Below are 14,435 nucleotides of genomic sequence, written 5' to 3' on the forward strand. Positions count from 1 at the left end.
TTTGTTTCTCCAAGAATGATGTACGTGGCTCTTAGAATTACTATTGAGCTTGTAATTGATCATTATTAGATTTTGATAAAATAGTAATTTTACAAGCTACATTATTTTTTGAGCGACATAAGAATGATAATGACTTCTAGATATACTCAATTTTCCTTCCCTTGCATAAACACGTTTAAAAAAAAAAAAAAAAAAAAAAACCCCGAAGCGCTTAAAACTAAGAAGCCTAGACATCACCTACGCCATTAGAGGCTGCTTTCTCATTGTGCTCTTCCTCCTCCATTGTATCACAAAGTGCCCTACCCCTTGTCTCCGGCAAACATACTGCAAACAGCCCACAACACCCTATAACCAACCCAAACACCGTGTACGGCGAAAATCCGTCTCCTCTCCGGCCGGCGGCGACAAGCATCGGAGAAAAGACGCCACCAAGCACAAGCGCTTGCCTCAGCATCGACATAGCCGAGTTCCGCACAAGAGTCGGGAACAGCTCTATTGTGAATATGAATATTGTATTGGTGGCCGTACAAGCGCTAAAGAAGGACACCAGCTCCAACCCAATCTGCAATCTTCTCCACTCCTCCCCCTTCAAACCACAAATGATACTACAAACCCCGCTAAGGCTTGTGAACACTATGATCGAACTTTTTCTGTTCAACTTTCCTATGAGGAAGAAAGTTACTAATGATGATGGTAGCTCAGATAAGGCATTGAATGTCACGCTCAAATATAGATTGAATGCCAAGTCTCCGAGGCCTAACGGCATGCCGTAGTATACCATTCCAATGCCAAAACCCATCACCATAATCGCCGACAACCTCCGAAGAGCCCATCTTTTCTCCAGCAATATCTTCATGGCTGCGAAAATATTGCCGTTGCCTGTTTCCTGCTCAAACGATGGCAGCCCAGAGAAGCTCCAGGTTAAGTTATTGTGGTTAGCAATACTCTTTAGCGTCGCCATGGCTTCTTCTTCACGTCCTTGCACAAACAACCATCTTGGAGACTCACGAACAAATAACCAAACTAAAGCAGAGTAGATGATTCCCGGGATAGAAGTATAAAGATAGAGATATCGCCATGACAATCCTATATTCATATAAGCTATTGCTGGGAGGGATAAAAACCCTAGCGTGAAACAGAAGAAACCCATAACCCCCACCTGGCCCCGCCACCTTTTTCCAACAAGCTCGGTTGCAAGAACAAGCGAACAAGTTCCGATTGTTGAACGGAAAAAGCCGCAAACGAATCTTAGAGCGGAGTAAATCCATATATTGGTGGAGAAGACGGTTAGTAGGGAAGATAGAGACATGGTTAGGCATGTGAGAAAGAGCATATTTTTCCGACCGAGTGACGAGTCGGCCAGCGTGGCAAGAACGAGCCCACCTACGACGCAACCCATGAAGAAGGAAGATGCGGGGAAGCCGGTGACAATGGAGGCGGCGCACTCCAACGACCATTCGGAGATGACTGAAGTGTGAGCCGGCCAATCCCAGGCCCACGAATTCTTGGGAAGACGGCAGATGTTGGAGACCGAGTCGCACGACGACAATGACTCGTCCTCGAGTTGATCAGTGCAGTGCCACATGGGGCGTGCATCGGTGAAGACGCTGATGAACGTTTGTTGTCCATCGAAGATCCATGCCACGGACACAAGTATGGCTTGCAGGAATTGAGCCCACCCAAAATCCCCGATAAACCGTTCGATTTTGGAATCGAGGGATGGGAGGTGTTTCTGATCTGGTGGTGGGGTGCTTTCTAACTCGGCCGGGTCGTCCTGGGAGAGAAGCTGAGTGGAATCGGCCATTTTGGACCTTAAGGAATATTTGATACATCGGGAGAGTAGGAGAGTGAAGGTTTTATAGATGTGTGAGGTGAGACACACATGTGGTTGCACATGCTTGTTGATTAATTAGATTCCTGCAGAGGGTGGAGCACATGCTTGTTAATTAATTAGATTCCAGCAGAGGGTGGAGAAAAAAATTAATCAACATGATTTTGATATATAATCATTACTTAATTAATCAATCAAAATAGAAGATAGATAAATTTATTTAGTACAAAACAAAACACATGAAATTGTTTCATCTTAATTATTCCGATTTGGATAATTGGATGAAAGGGTTTAATTCAAGGAGAAGGCTTGTAATAAAAAAAATGATATTTAATAAACTATAATGATTGATTGAATATTGGCGATGCTATTTTGTCATAGTTGTGTTTAGTCTTTGCTATCAATTGTGAAGTAGTAGACAATTGCATTAAAAATATTAATTGTGTTATTGTCCCAAAGGGACAACTAGTGTATCCTTTTTGGAAAAGTAATAATTTCATGCCCTACCCTTATCCGCATTCATGTATCTCATGGTGTGGTGTGGATGCCTCCCTAGGGTGGACCTTAATATATATCAACCAATCATTTGTCTCTTGTCCTAGTCAATAATAAAATATGCTTCAAGCCTTGATGTAATTAAAGGAGCCACCAAAAACTTAGCAATTTTGAATCTACACGTCACCAAACGTATATTCCATCGTTGGTTGCTATCGGTGTTCCCCTTGTCGTGTCTCTCCGCCCTTCACTATTGCAAGCATGCCAAAATCAAAGCCAAAATCTCATCCTCTACGACAGGGACGGAGCCAGGAAATTTTATGGGAGGGGGCAACCAAAATTTTTTTTTTCGGTTTTTTAGAATTTTTTTTATAAACTTAAACTATGGTAAATGACAAAAAAGTGAGCATTTGAAAGTAAGGGCAAAAAAAATGGACATTTGAAAGTAAGGACCAAAAATAAAAAACCTTAATGTGTATGGCCCAAAAAAATTACGAGTAGGGCCAAAAAATTTTATTAGATACGGCCAAAAAATCTAAAAATATGGCCAATTTTTTTTTTTTTTTTTTTTTTTGGAGGGGACTAAATGACTAAACTTAAAACATTACTTTACTTCTTTTTTGACTTATAAATTTTTTTTCCTTCTATTTGGGGACGATGGCTCACCCCTGGCCCCTCCCTCCGTCTCTGCTCTACGACTTCTTTAATATATATATATTATGGGTGTTAAGTGAACAAAACATTCGCGAGCAAGCTCGGAATCGGCTTATATAAGTTCGGCTCGTGTTCGACTTGGTTATTAAATGAAACGCTTCATAAATACAAATTCCGACTCAAATATTAAACGAAACAAATTCGGTTCGACTCTATTAGGCTTGCAAGCAAGCTCTTATAAGCTCGTGTGTATATATATATATAATGAAATTTTAAGATTTTAATAATTATTAGATTTATAATTAATTATGTATTACTTAATATATATATATATATCGCCCCACCTATCTGAAAATTCTGGAAAAGGTCATATGTTAACGTTGTCAACTAACCGTTGTTATTATTTTTGTTTTCGTTTTCATATATACAGGCTAGCTCGATCCTACTGGATTAATCAACAGGGTTATGATAATCATAACTTAATTAATCAATATTCAAAACAGAATTTACTAGGAAACAAAACACATGAGAATTGTTTGATCTGCAATTATTCCGTTTGGATAATTCGTTTTGAGCGAGGCGACATGCTGTGATTCCAGTGCAGTAGTTTGGATGGAAGGCTGAGATCTTCCCATGGCAATAAAACATTAATATTTTTAAAGAAATAATATAAAATTAAATAATTATTAAAAAATCAATAATTTAAAAAATAAAAATATTAAAAAACTAAAACTACTAAAAAGAAAATGAAAAATGAAAGAAAGAACCACCAGCGTGACCCGATTAAAGGGAGTTAAATTTGAACTCTAACGATGCAAAGGGGATTGAATTGCGACCACCAAAAGGCCAAAAAAAAAAAAAAAAACAAGAAGTAAAAAGTAAAAAAAAGTTTGGCCTTTTGGGGGATGGTCGGACCACCCCCTTGGCCATGGGGGTGGCTCGGCCACCTCCATATCGGCCGTACGGGGTGGCCGAAACCACCCCTAGTCCCTTGGGGGTGGTCCGACCTCAAAACCCAAACGTTTTTTACAAGTTTTTTTTTTTTGCCCAGCACTGACTCCTGCTTGCCATGGGGAGATTGTGGCACCATTGTAAGTGGCCCGTCCCCACCAGACCCTTGGGGAATTGAAGTCCGACCACACCAAAACCAAATTTTGGTAGCTTTTGGCCTTTTGGGGATGGCCGGACCACCCCTTGGCGGGCAGTGGCAGAGCCACATGGTACCTTGGGGGTAGGGGTGTAAACGAGCCGAACTTGAGCGAGCTTCCCTTGTTCAGGCTTGGCTCGTTTAAATTTTACTCGAGCTCGAGCTCGAGTCGATCTTAAGGGCGAGCCAAAAAAATCGAGCTCGAGCTAATAATAAGTCGAGCCAAGCCAGCTCGCGAGCTGGCTCTTATATTTAATGTTTTTGTTTTAAATTTTTTTTTTTAACTTCAAGTACTCTTAAAACGGCTTAAGAAGTTAGTTTGCATATGAGTATTTGCTTAGCCTGGCTAGTTAAGTATGGAGCCTGAGTCAATACAACAAGGCATTTGGTTTCAAAGAGAGAGGATATGCATCTTTTTATAGATAAGCAAACTTGGAAATTGATGTTTTCTTAACAATGTGGGACAAGTTAACAGGTTGCATTCAAAATGCATTGGGACAACGCCCCTTACAAAAAAATATTATTTTAACGTCTCTCTCTCAATCCCCCTCACCAGTCACAACGAATCTTCCACCTGAACTCTCATTTCCCACTCTCTCACTCTCACTCACCAGACAGGTAGTGATAGTGTTTAGGTCTGTTTGATTCTTCAATAGTTTATGCCTTTCGCAATCTCCCTCAATAGTTTCTGGTTGATTCTTCTTCCTTTCGTTTGGGTCTGCTCTAATTGAATCGAGGTCTTTTTAATGATTGCTCTATCTCTCTTTGATCACGAAGGGTTTAGAATTTTTCATTCTCTAACGCTTAAATATAAATGCAATTTTAAGGTTTTAATAATTATGAGATTTATAATTAATTATGTATTACTTAGTTAGTTTATATATATATATATATACACACGAGCTTATACGAGCTGTTCATGAGCATAGCCGAGTCGAGCCGAGCTTGCTTCGTTTAATATTTGAGCTAGGATTTGTGTTCATGAAGCGCTTCATTTAATATTCGAGTCGAACACGAGCCGAGCTTATGCGAGCCGAGCCCGAGCTTACTCGCGAGACGCTTCGCTCACTTAACAGCCCTACTTGGGGGTGCCACGGCACCCCCAAGGATTTAAAAAAAAAAAAATTTATTTTTTATTTTTATTAAACCCATGGCACTCTCAAACTTAACACACATCACATGTTTGATGTAATATCTCAATGATGTGTAGTTGGTCAAATTTTTCTTATTTTTCTTGGAGTGATTATGGCCAGAGACTGTAAAGTGCAGTTCTAGACACTTTTTTTTTTTGTATTTCTATCTTTTTAATATAATGTCGATATGTTACATTTCTAATATATCAATTTCAGCACATATGTATGAACTTTTATAGATATTTTTTATGATGCATATATTGTGTGAATTACCAAATTTTTAAGGTGAAGAAAAGTTTTAGGACGCAAAAAAAAATTTTAGCGGCACCCTCAATATAAAGTAGCTGGCTCCGCCACTGTTGGCGGGGGTGGTTCAACCACCCCTAGACCAGCCAAGCCACCCCTTTCATTTTTTATATTCTTTTTTATTTTTTTATTTTTAATAGTTTTAGTTTTTTAATATTTTTATTTTTTAAATTATTGATTTTTTTAATAATTAATTAATTTTATATTATTTCTTTAAAAATATAAATTTTTTTATTACCATGGGAATATCTCAACCTGCCATCCAAACTACTGCAGATTACGGTAGTTTGGAATCACTGCATGTAAGCCTCGCCCGTTAGGGCATATATCCACTAAACAATAGACAAACTAGAAAGCAACAACATTAAATATATAGGTTTTTTTTTTACTCAACTTGGGAAAAGAGGATTATATGATAATAATTAAAAGAAAAATGGGTGGACTATCCAAACAATAGCCCCGAACCATCCAGACGACGGTGCTGCAATCAAAGAACCAAGAAACCGTCTAGACTAAGTCAAAAAAATAACCTGACCCATCAAGAGAAGAAGAGCGGCCATGCAGGATTGCTAACAAAGGCAACACAAAAGTCACCGAAAAAAACACCTTCCGAAACTCTTGCAAGGAGAACCACCAAACAACGGCACCCAAAAAGGGAGGAACAAGGACACCAACAAGCACCCACGTACACCACAACACACAAAACTGGAAGGCAAAATCTCCACCTAAATGTATAGTTGAACGAAGAGCAGGACAACAACACACGGCTCCCAACATGTTACAACTCACTTTCCTGTTGATGTACAAATTTAATTGTACTCGCAAGCGCACGAGTCGTGTGCAATATAGTGTGTGTGCAAGTGCGAGGTCGATCCACAGGGAATTGTGTTTGTGAAATTTAATTTCTATCTAAATCAATTATATCTTAACCTAGTTCCGAATGATTTTGATTTTGAAAATAAACTAACATAAACTAAATAAAATAAAAATAATCAAAAGATAAACGACTAAGGTTTTAGAATTCACCTCACCAAATCAAAGCATACATTCTTATGTTTTCATTCATGCATCCGACAAACAATTAAACCCTATATATATGTTCTATTGTTTTTTTATAAACCAATTGAATCATTCGATGAATCCATCTCTATTACAAATCACAACGAATATCCAATTGAGATCAAATCATCCATTGTATCCGTAAATCACAATGGATATAAGTCTCAATCAAATCATTCGATGTATCCGTTGGATGAAACACAACGAATATCCAACATTTTCACGATTTATAAACAACAATCAATCACAATTTTGTCACACAATTGAACTGAAACGAACATACATTACATTAAACAACGGATTTGTACGAACGAAACATAAAAATATAAAACTAATCAATGGTGAGGCTTCATCTTCAACCTTAGTTGAAGAATTAGCCTCTCATGACAAAAGAAATCATAAAGAAACTAAATTACTTCATTAAAATTAAAAACTTACAAAAGAATTCGAGTTCCAAGCTACAAAAACCCAGAAAACACGGAAAGCGACCAAGAACGGCGCCCCCGGCGCGTCTTCGTCTGATCCCCCTCAATTGTGAGGCTTAGAGGTCTATTTATAGGGCTTAGGAGAGTCCTAGAAGCCCTAGTAATCCTAGGAATTTCGGAGATTTAAGTCCAAGCCCAATTAGGTTAAAGAAAACCTAAGCCCAAATCGGAATAGGATTCGCCCAGAATTGCGGTCCTATCTTGCGGCGTGATTTTGGCCTTGCGGCGCTCCGAATTGGGAAAATGATATTTCACAATGAATTGTATAAGTTTGAGTTATCTTTCCAATGCCGCTTGAATCACCTCAATCGGATATCTGAGCTGAAAGTTATGGCCAAAATACCGAGACGTATTCAGAATCCAATTTTGCATCCAATCCGATTTGACTTCAAATTGAGAAATTCCGAATTAATCCTTTCCTTTATTTGATTAAACTTTAACCATGATTGGTTAAGCTTAACCATATCTTCTAGATCTTCCCAATTTGCCCTTTAAGCTTGGAATTTTTCCAGAAACGCTTTATTTTCTTCCAAAAGCCTATAAAACAAAGAAAATACAAAAAGGAAGTAAAATGGCCTAATTAACCAAAACTAAAGGATTAAAACATGCAAGTTAAGGGCTGAAAATATGAATATTCTAGCACTTATCACACCCCCAAACTTACATATTGCTAGTCCCTTAGCAATACAAAACTAAAAACAAGAATGGAAAAACAGAAAACAAAAGATAAATCCATCTTTCGTGGGATGTACGATTGCATTTAGCGTATGCAACAAGCCTTTTAAACCCCTAGGCATCCCTAGAGGACGAGTGAAGTCTCGTGAGGGTTTAATAGAAATGATACCCACAAACATTTTTAGCACTATGTCATTGACAAACACAATTTTCATACAAACATATGGTTCTCATATCATGAGCAGGTTTAACAAAGTAAACACCACAATCAAATCATCAAGCCAACCACAAATCATTCAACTCAAAGGTGGAAATTTGAGACAACACAAGCTCCAAATGTGCAAAGTGAGACTAACACAAAGTTAAGAGGCTTCAATTTTTCTCAAAGTTTGGTGTACCTCAAAATTCATAGGAATTTACACAAATGAAAACACCAAAGGCTTAGATCAAGACATGCATTTTTTTTTTATATATATTTTTTATTTTCATTTTTTTGTGTAGGCTGTGCAATGTTCGGCTCCCTTAAGCTTTCTAATTGACCTATGTAACGAGTATTGGGCCAGTGACTCCCAAACCAGATGGTTTTAGGGCACTAGATGTAAAACATCCCTAAGGCTTAATTACTCAAGTCAAAAAGGCTACGAAGCCAAACTAGCCATACAGTCAACCAAGTTGAATTTCTCATCTTTTTACGCGAACACTCAATGCTTAGTGAGGCATGAGATCCGGTTACTCAATGAAAAGCTCAAACTGATGATGACAATTTTTTTTTTTTTTTAATTTTTTATCTTCAAGCCAAGGTTTCATCAACACTTCATCCTACAAATCACAAGGCACACCCTAATCAATCCAAATCTCATACCTCACAAACTTTATGCTAGTGTGCTTGTGATAATCAACTCAGACATGTGAAGTCTCTCTAATCCACCAAATGAGTCAAAGGACTCGGATTTCTAATGACATGTAGTGTTCAAAAAGTTAAACACACTAATGACATGCAAACCACAGTTATGATGTAACTCATGACCAATCAACAACATAGCACAATTTTTTTTTTTTTAAACAAAACAAACAGATAAAAACAAACAAAAAGACACAAACAAACAAAAAGACAATGTGTTTGTCCACACCCCCAAACTTAAATGACACATTGTCCCCAATGTAGCAAGAGACACAATACCGTAGGATGCGGAAACTCGAGTGTGCAAAGGCCAGGGCGTCCCCCAAACTTGAACACCAAAACACCTGTCAAAATCTAGCAGCAATATTTTCTCATAGAAACAAATATCAAAAGATTAATTGCTGATAGAAATAAAAAGAAAATGACACAAAATGAAATGACAAAAAGGAAAAGAAATCAAAATAAAGTGCTGAAAATAAAAAGAAAGAAAGAATACCACACTTTCCTCGATCATTTGGGTGTCCAACCAATCCCTTCCATCCTTTCTTCTTAAGAATTTGATATCCCTCTGGAAGGATGTTTTGCCGTCTCAGGTAGCCTAGTTGCTTGCTTCGAAAGATCTTCTTAGGAACATGGTTCCTAGATTTGTGACCTTGTGTGCATAGATCCTTGAGAATTTTAGCATGAGACGGCTCTTTGAGACATTGAAGAACTGAAGGTTGGGGTTCATGAATTGTCTCAAGAGGGATTTTGATGAAGGAGTGAGCTTCAGTACTCACTCCCTTGTCACTGGACAGATTTGGAGTTGATGGGGGCTCAATGTGATCAACCTGCTCCTCTTTTTCTTTCTCCTCATGGTTACCCACAATGAAAGGCTCAGCTGCTAATGAGGGTGAGTTAGGGAATGATATCTCAGTGGTTTCCCCATTTTCAATTCGCATCTTAGGAGTGGAGTCCAATAAGGCATCAGCTTGCTCAAGTAACTTGTCAAGGTCTAGGTCACATCCAAATTGAGCAAAGCACTTTCCCAATGGGTCCTCTAGACTTGTCTCATCAACAGTCTCCTCAACAATTTTCTCTCTCCTAATTGGGGTGGTGGCTTTGACATGCTCATGATAAGGATTGCTAGAATCATCCTCATCAATCATGTAGTGCCTTTCAGCCATCAACTGACTTTGAAGCTCTTCTTCCTCTATTCTAGTGAGTTCAGCAACTAAATAACCAAGCTGTCCATCCAACTTTTCAATTGCTTGAGTGTTGGCCATGGCTGCATTCTTCACTTCATTTATGGCTTGGGAGTTGACCATGGTGGCATTTTTAAGCTCTTGCAAGGTTTGGCCATTAGACTGTATGAACTCTTTGAGGGTGTTTTCCAATGATAAATCTTGTGGAGGATAATTGCAGGGTGAAGGGGTAGAGGATTGGTTGTCGAACTGCGGATATTCAGGATGGTGCAGTTCATCAAATTGGGGAGCATAATTTCCCGTAGCATTAGCTTGCCACGAGAAATTAGAATGGTTGCTCCAATCGAGGGTGTAGCAATTGAAATTTGATTCAGACCCCAAACTGGAGAAATTGGTGTTCATCTGCTCATGTGAAAAATTGGAAAATTGTCCCCAAGATGGACAATTACCTGAACTATGATAAGGGTTAGAGCAGTATGAACATGGTCCATGTGGGTGAAAATGATGAGGATGGTTGGAAAAAGCGGGTGTCCTACAACTAAGGGTAGCATTAAAATTACCTAAAGGAAAATTCATGCTTATCCTCACTCTTTAAACAAAGCACACTTCCACATGAAACATTAACCAAAAAAATTTTTTTGGATTTTTTTGGTTTTTTTTTTTAAAAATAAAATAAAATAAACAAAAATACCAAAAATTAAAAACAACAAATCAAAACAAAAACTCACAAAACGGACCAAACATAAGTTTGGCAAAATTCAAGGTGCTGGCCCGTTTTGGTGTAGTCTGCAAAGGTGCACTCGAGCGCAAGTGATGTGCGATCGAGCGTACATGGGCGCGGGGTGTGCGCTCACGCGCACCTGCGGAAGTGTCGAGCGCAGGCACGCGGGATGCTTGCTGCGTTAGGCTCGAATGCGCTCGAGTGTAGGTGATGTGCGATCAAGTGCTTTGGCAGGGACTAGTTCCTTCGGCAGAGCTGCAACAGAAACAACAAAACAAACAACTTTTTCTCTTTTTTTTTTTATTATTTTTTTTATTAGTAACTATAAACAGAAACAAATAAAAAAAATAAAAATAAAAGGCAACAAACTGTAAAAAGAAAATAACTAGTAGAAAAATAAAATCAATTTAAACAAAAATCAATTTTCACAAACAAACAAATCCCCGGCAACGGCGCCAAAATTTGATGTACAAATTTAATTGTACTCGCAAGCGCACGAGTCGTGTGCAATATAGTGTGTGTGCAAGTGCGAGGTCGATCCACAGGGAATTGTGTTTGTGAAATTTAATTTCTATCTAAATCAATTATATCTTAACCTAGTTCCGAATGATTTTGATTTTGAAAATAAACTAACATAAACTAAATAAAATAAAAATAATCAAAAGATAAACGACTAAGGTTTTAGAATTCACCTCACCAAATCAAAGCATACATTCTTATGTTTTCATTCATGCATCCGACAAACAATTAAACCCTATATATGTTCTATTGTTTTTTTATAAACCAATTGAATCATTCGATGAATCCATCTCTATTACAAATCACAACGAATATCCAATTGAGATCAAATCATCCATTGTATCCGTAAATCACAATGGATATAAGTCTCAATCAAATCATTCGATGTATCCGTTGGATGAAACACAACGAATATCCAACATTTTCACGATTTATAAACAACAATCAATCACAATTTTGTCACACAATTGAACTGAAACGAACATACATTACATTAAACGACGGATTTGTACGAACGAAACATAAAAATATAAAACTAATCAATGGTGAGGCTTCATCTTCAACCTTAGTTGAAGAATTAGCCTCTCATGACAAAAGAAATCATAAAGAAACTAAATTACTTCATTAAAATTAAAAACTTACAAAAGAATTCGAGTTCCAAGCTACAAAAACCCAGAAAACACGGAAAGCAACCAAGAACGGCGCCCCCGGCGCGTCTTCGTCTGATCCCCCCTCAATTGTGAGGCTTAGAGGTCTATTTATAGGGCTTAGGAGAGTCCTAGAAGCCCTAGTAATCCTAGGAATTTCGGAGATTTAAGTCCAAGCCCAATTAGGTTAAAGAAAACCTAAGCCCAAATCGGAATAGGATTCGCCCAGAATTGCGGTCCTATCTTGCGGCGTGATTTTGGCCTTGCGGCGCTCCGAATTGGGAAAATGATATTTCACAATGAATTGTATAAGTTTGAGTTATCTTTCCAATGCCGCTTGAATCACCTCAATCGGATATCTGAGCTGAAAGTTATGGCCAAAATACCGAGACGTATTCAGAATCCAATTTTGCATCCAATCCGATTTGACTTCAAATTGAGAAATTCCGAATTAATCCTTTCCTTTATTTGATTAAACTTTAACCATGATTGGTTAAGCTTAACCATATCTTCTAGATCTTCCCAATTTTCCCTTTAAGCTTGGAATTTTTCCAGAAACGCTTTATTTTCTTCCAAAAGCCTATAAAACAAAGAAAATACAAAAAGGAAGTAAAATGGCCTAATTAACCAAAACTAAAGGATTAAAACATGCAAGTTAAGGGCTGAAAATATGAATATTATAGCACTTATCACCTGTCCTTATCCTTAATTCTTTTATGTATCTGATTTTCTCTTCCAGATGGAACATCAATTGCATGTGGTTTTATTTGATACTGTGGACAGAATAGAATATGGGGCTGTGTCAATCATCACACTCTCACACTCCCCTCATACTGCATATATATATAAACCAACATAGAGTACAAAGACAAAAATACCCATACACAAAAATACCCATACAATATATTTTTCTAACACTCCCCCTCAAGCTGGAGCATATATATCATATAAGTCCAGCTTGGAACAAATAAACTCTAACTGCTTCCGACACAAGGGTTTTGTAAACATATCAGCTAACTGATCTCCAGACTTCACAAACGGTGTAGACATATCGCCATTGAGTATCTTATCTCGAACAAAGTGATAATCAACCTCAATATGCTTGGTTCTTTCATGAAAGACAGAGTTAGATGCAATATGTATTGCAGCTTGATTATCACAAAATAATGGGATAGGAGTAGGAGAGGCAAATCCAATCTCTTGGAGAAAGAGTTGTAACCATGTCAATTCACTAGTAGTGTTAGACATTGCCCTGTATTCTGCCTCGGCACTGGACCGTGCCACCACCATCTGTTTCTTGCTTTTCCAAGTTACTAGATTACCACCCAAGAAAGTACAATATCCTGTAGTAGATCGCCTATCTGAGGGAGAACCAGCCCAATCTGCATCAGTAAACCCTTCTACCCGAAGGTGTCCATTCGGTCTATACAATATCCCAAGGCCAGGAGCTCTTTTCAAATATCGAATAATACGAGTAACAGCTTCCCAATGTGAAACCCTAGGAGCCTCCAAAAACTGACTGACAACACCAACTGCATATGAGATGTCTGGTCTAGTAATGGTCAGGTAATTCAACTTTCCAACTAAGCGACGATACCTACCAGGATCTTCAAACAATTCCCCTTCATCTTTTACTAATTTCTGATTAGGATCCATTGGAGTGTCAACAGGACGAGCACCCAGAAGACCCGTCTCTTCTAACAAATCAAGTACATATTTTCTTTGAGATAAATTGATACCTGTTTGGGATCTAGCAACTTCAATCCCCAAAAAATATCTTAGTTTTCCCAAATCTTTTGTCTGAAACTTCTGTTGTAAAAACAATTTCAACCGAGCAATGCCTCCTGAATCATTACCTGTAATCACGATGTCATCCACATATACCACAAGGAGAATATGACCAGCACTTGTATGCAAGTGAAATACTGAATGATCTGTCTGACATTGCTGAAGACCAAACTCCATAACTGCCGCTGAGAACTTCCCAAACCATGCCCGTGGAGATTGCTTGAGACCGTACAAAGCCTTTTTCAATTTACAGACACAACCCTGATACTCCCCCTGAGCAACAAACCCAGGTGGTTGCTCCATATAAACTTCCTCGTGCAGATCCCCATGTAAAAAGGCATTTTTGACATCCAATTGAAATAAGGGCCAAGCCAAATTAGAAGCCAAAGAAATAAGAATACGGACGGAGGAGATTTTGGCAACTGAAGAAAATGTCTCATCATAATCAATACCATATGTCTGTGTATAACCCTTAGCAACCAAACGAGCTTTCAACCGTTCAACTGAACCATCAGGATTAAACTTAACCGTGTAAACCCATTTGCAACCAACAGGCTTCTTAGCAGGTGGTAATCGAACAAGCTCCCACGTACCATTTTGATGCAAGGCCTTCATTTCCAATTCCATAGCTTGCCTCCAACCAGAGTCAGATAAAGCATCATGCACTGTCTTTGGGGTGGAAACAGTAGAAAGATGGGAAATAAAGCAAGAATAGGAAGGAGACAAAGAACTAGTAGATACAAATTGACTGATAGGATGTGCAGTAGTGCAAGAACGTGTACCTTTCCTTAGGGCAATGGGCAAGGAATCAGATGCAGGTGGCAGCGGATCCGAAGACGGGATGGATGATGGTGGAGGTGCAGGAGCTGATGGACGTGGCCTACGTGTAT

The 14,435-nt window shown here is 38.4% G+C and overlaps 1 protein-coding gene across 1 annotated transcript; it reads right to left on the reverse strand.

Annotated features, from left to right (window-relative positions):
* Nucleotides 1-216: 216 nt before the first annotated feature.
* Nucleotides 217-1,804, reverse strand: LOC132185249 (organic cation/carnitine transporter 3-like). The gene has a single exon (XM_059599048.1). The coding sequence runs from the start codon at nucleotides 1,802-1,804 to the stop codon at nucleotides 227-229; it is 1,578 nt and encodes a 525-aa protein (XP_059455031.1). The 3' UTR covers nucleotides 217-226.
* Between the last annotated feature and the right edge of the window lie 12,631 nt (nucleotides 1,805-14,435).

Source organism: Corylus avellana, chromosome ca6 (assembly GCF_901000735.1).
Source record: "Corylus avellana chromosome ca6, CavTom2PMs-1.0".
Lineage (NCBI taxonomy): Eukaryota > Viridiplantae > Streptophyta > Magnoliopsida > Fagales > Betulaceae > Corylus > Corylus avellana.

Bases quoted from the DNA above. Each gene is read 5' to 3' on its own strand.
- LOC132185249 (XM_059599048.1), bottom strand. From the start codon at position 1,804: ATGGCCGATTCCACTCAGCTTCTCTCCCAGGACGACCCGGCCGAGTTA.